The sequence below is a fragment of the Egretta garzetta genome, unplaced genomic scaffold (genome assembly GCF_000687185.1).
Source record: "Egretta garzetta isolate BGI_Z169 unplaced genomic scaffold, ASM68718v1 scaffold343, whole genome shotgun sequence".
Lineage (NCBI taxonomy): Eukaryota > Metazoa > Chordata > Aves > Pelecaniformes > Ardeidae > Egretta > Egretta garzetta.
The window spans coordinates 1,105,277-1,109,306 of record NW_009259038.1 but is presented as its reverse complement, the minus strand read 5'-3'; the positions used below and the strand labels follow the sequence as shown (position 1 = coordinate 1,109,306).

The window sequence follows — 4,030 nt, the reverse complement described above, 5'->3', positions numbered from 1 at the left end:
TCCAGCGACGGGGCTATGCTGGGGAAGGCATCCAGCAGCCCTGGGCTCTGATGTTGGCTCTCTGTTGCTCGTCTTTAGAAATATTTTTGGACACTTAAAGGAGGTGACTGAAGTGGGGTGATGGGTTGGCTGGGAGCCAGCTCACGGTGACGGAGCCAGGACCTTGGGGTGCGCAGGGCAGCAGGGAGAAGGCGAGTTGAGACGGGATGGGGGACTTGACCTTGACAGTCCCCAAAGGTGGAGTCAGCACCGAAGGCAGATGATGCTGTGACTGTGAGCAAAGGGAAATGGCTTTTGCCATCATACTCATGGCCAAGAAGTTTAAAATACAGTAATGGTTTTTTGCAATATTGGCCCATTGAGAAGTAAATGCAAAGGGGAGATGAATGAGCAGGTTGTGAAAGGATGGCCTGTTGAAACAGGACAGTTCCAGTAAGATTAGGGACAAATTACTCCATCCCATCTACAGCATTATCTACAGCGCTGTTTGCACGGGGCTGTTTACCCACCCGAGGTGGGGGACCAGACTTTTGCCACCCTGGCTTTAGCGTGCTCCCGTGACGAAAGCTGCCACGTGTGTATTTACTGATGGACATGCTGAACCCCTGTGTCCCCCGCTGGCCTTGTCCCTATCGGGTAGGAGGCCTTCCAGGGCCCCTGGCCCCAGCGCAGCCGATGGACGCTCTCAGAGGAGGGCTGGCCTGTACACAGGACGTGGTTTTTTTCCCTTCTAACCAAAACGCGGGTAATCTTCTGGCAGTCTGGTTTGGGGAAGTGGCTGTGGCATGCATACAGCCCCCCCCCTGGCGAGGGGCACGGTGCCAGCCCTGCCGAAAGCCAGCCCCGCCGTCCGCAGCGAGGTGCCCGGGCTCCTTGAGCCGGTTTCACAAGATGGCCCGCCGTGGGATGTGCAGAGGGTGGAGCCCGTTCAACCCGTTTCGCCGCTGCAGGCGTGGTGGTGGGGTTTCTCCGCTCCCGCCCTGGCTGGGTTTTGTTAATGGCAGGGGCTCCAGAGCAGAGCAGTTGGCTGCCAAGAGGGGGTCTGTGCTGCTGCCAGGGCAGCACCGGGGCTGCAGAGAACTGTGATGAGCTGGAGGAGGGCATTTCTGCCGCCCCGTTTTGTAGCACCCTTGCTGGTCTTTTGGTTATTTATTTGTTTTTTATCCCCCAGCTCTGAAGGCTACCTTGGCTAGTGGGGAAGGGCACCGAGTCCCTTCGTGAGGCAGGGGACGGCCAGCAGGACACCCAGGAGGCTGGCAGGGTTGCCTGCTGTGCCCGCAGCGTGTGGGCTGTGTCGCGGATCTCGGCTGCTCATCTCACCCCAGGCACCTGCACCTTTTGCAAGTGGGCCGGGTGCCCTCCGAGCAGGGGGCGATGCAGGGCTCAGCTTTTGCCGGAGCTCTGGAGAGGAGCTGGAAGCCTGTCGGAGCCTTCCCACCGCCCTGAGCAGCCCAGCAGGCAGGCGGGGCAAGCTGCAGGCATGGGGCCTGTGAGAGCTCTGCTGCTTTGCTTCCAGGCCCTTAGGAATAATTTCCTCTGACCTGAAAGGATCCTGCCAAATCTGAAGTTAAAAGGAGCTTTTTGTATGGAAATCAGGTGCTTGTGTATCTGCAGGTGAAATTACCCTCAACATGGAGAGGCTGAAATTGCTCTCCAGGTGCCCGCTGCTCATCAGAGCTGCACAGAGACCTGCTGCTCTGCTCCGTCCGCAGGAGCAGGATGCTCTTGCAGGAGTGCCAGAGAGCCAGTGCCACCTCCTGCCCCTCTGTGGCTCCCAAACAGGGCAGTGGGTGCTCTCTGGGGCACGTTACCTCCTGGTAGGGGCTTGCAGGGGGTGGCAGTGGCTGCGCAGCTTTGGTTTGTGTCGGCCCCTGGGGCTCTGTGCATCTGCTCCATCGCAGCTGCATCCTCCTGCCCTCAGCACCCACCCTGTCCTGGGTGCCGGAGCTGGGGTCCCCGGGACGGGCTGGCCACAGGGTGGCTGGTGGTGTCCCCAGAAGCTGCTCACTAATGGGGTTTGAGGTCATTAGCTGAACCTGCGTGCGCCGATGCCATCACACGCTGCGTCACCATCACAGGGGCAGCGCCCTCCCGCTGTCCCCAAAAACCCTCTTCCCCTTTCCTGCCAGCTCTCCCCAGCTGTGCCCAAGGGCTACGGCCGTGTCCTCAAAAAACTGCTGGCCCCTCCAAAAAAGGAGAGCTAAACTTTTTCTGGGAAATCCATGCCAAGTGGCTGCCAAACAGTTATTTTTCCTTCTCTCCCTCGCTGGGCCTGCAGGGATTGCTGGCAGCCGGGGCACTCACAGGCTCGCTGCAGGGGGGGAGCCATTCCTAGTGCCAGGAGCGGGATCCCCCGCCGGCAGCACCTTCCCTGGGGCCGGGCAGAGTGACCTTCCCTGAAGGACATCCTCTCTCCTCTGGCTCCGCTGCATCCAGCTGATAGCCGAGAGCCTTGGCTGGGCGTCTGGGCTGCCCCGCTTGGTCTTTCACCTCCTCAGTGCTTGCTGCCGGCTGGTTCTGCTGACTCTGCGATGTTGCAAGCTGAAGCTGCTGGTTAAAGTCCGGGTAAACAGGTTGCAAAGCCCTGGCGAGGGAGAGGGGGTTGGAAGGAGTTGCTGCTCGTGGGCAATGGGGCGATTGATTTGCATAGAATTAAGATTTCTGCTGGAATAAAACGGCATGGGGAGAGGATGCTCAACAGCAGAGAGGGAACTCCGGTGGGTCTTGCTTCCAGGGAGGGGGAGAGGGGGCTGCAGGTGCACGGTTTATCCCGCCCTGTCTCTGCAGGCAGAGGAAAACAGGAAAAAAATGCTGCAAGTCACGGAGTGCATCTGGATTCCCTGCTGGGTGCCCCTTCCCATGGGATTTGGGTCCAGAGCAATGCCAGGGGTCAGGGAGGGGGCCTGGCAGCCCACGTCCCCTGGCAGGGTGAGGGAGAAGATCCTCCTCTGGGTGTGTTTCCCTGTGTCTGTTCCCCCGTTCCCCTGCCCTGCAATTCGTGTGCATGCAGCCGCCCGAGGAGTCTCGGAGCTGCACCGGGGCAGGGCAGCCTTCGGGCTGGCTCCCCAGCCCTCATCTGTCCCCGGTGTGCAGTGACAGAGGTGATGAGGGCACCGGTGCTCAGCCGTGCCCCTGCCACTCTGCAAGCCCTGGGGTGGCCCTTGCCGCAACCAGGGCAATGTGTGTGCTGCCGTGTGCCAGGGAGGCAGCCGCTCCCGTGGCGGCTCTGGGATGGGGACATCTTTTGCATCCAGCTCCCTGGTTTGCTGCGGGGAGCCTTCCTCGGCTCGGGTGGCCCCAAAGGCTGCAGGTTCCCGGGAGGGGCCCGCTGTCCCTTTGCTGGGGCACTTCACAGGTTCCAGGATGCCTGTGGATGCAGCTTTGCCCACAGGATGCCAAGCAGAGCCTCCCTGCCTCCCACACATGGGCAAACATCTTTAATCCTGGAGGCTGCTGAGGCTGTGGGCAGGTTTGGGGAGGTGCAGCATCCCTCCCTGTGCCATTTGGTGCGGCTGCCTCCAGACTGGTCCTTGTCCTGGGTGTTTCTCTGCTGCCCGGCTCCAGGGGCTGCTGGGGCAGCAGCTGCTGCTGGGGAACGGAGTGGGAACATTTATGGCTCTTAAAATGTCCAGCTCTGGGATTGCAGCGCAGGAGGTGGGAGGGAAGTGGCCTTGGCAGCACTGGCATATTCGTGTGGCTGCGGTGGCCATAGGGCTGGTGGCACAGAGGTGCCAGCTGGTGCTGGGCTTTTTGGGGGCAATTACACCCAGCTGAAGGATGCTGCTCCTCATCACACTGCTGTCCCGGGACCCTCCAGCTGCTCCCGCAGGAGCTGTTTGGCTTTGCAGCAGAAGTTACGGTGCTTGGCCAGCCCTGTGCCGTGGGACCAGCAGCGTCTGCCACCTGTGATGGACGTGCCAAGGACGGGAGAGGGTTGAGGAGCAGCAGAAGAGCTCTGGGGACCCTTGGGATGATGGCTGTCCTCCCGCGGTGCCCTGGGTGAGAGCCGGCGGCTGGCTGCAGTGGCGTG

The 4,030-nt window shown here is 60.9% G+C and overlaps 1 protein-coding gene across 1 annotated transcript in view; it reads left to right on the top strand.

The window, feature by feature from the left end:
• The first annotated feature begins 843 nt into the window (after positions 1-843).
• Positions 844-4,030, top strand: part of SLC25A1 (solute carrier family 25 member 1) — a 7,246-nt gene continuing 4,059 nt past the window's right edge. Inside the window, exon 1 of the mRNA XM_035890479.1 lies at positions 844-2,199. Within this exon, the coding sequence (XP_035746372.1) occupies positions 2,049-2,199 (151 nt within the window). The 5' untranslated portion in view covers positions 844-2,048. The remainder of the gene's footprint in view (positions 2,200-4,030) is intronic.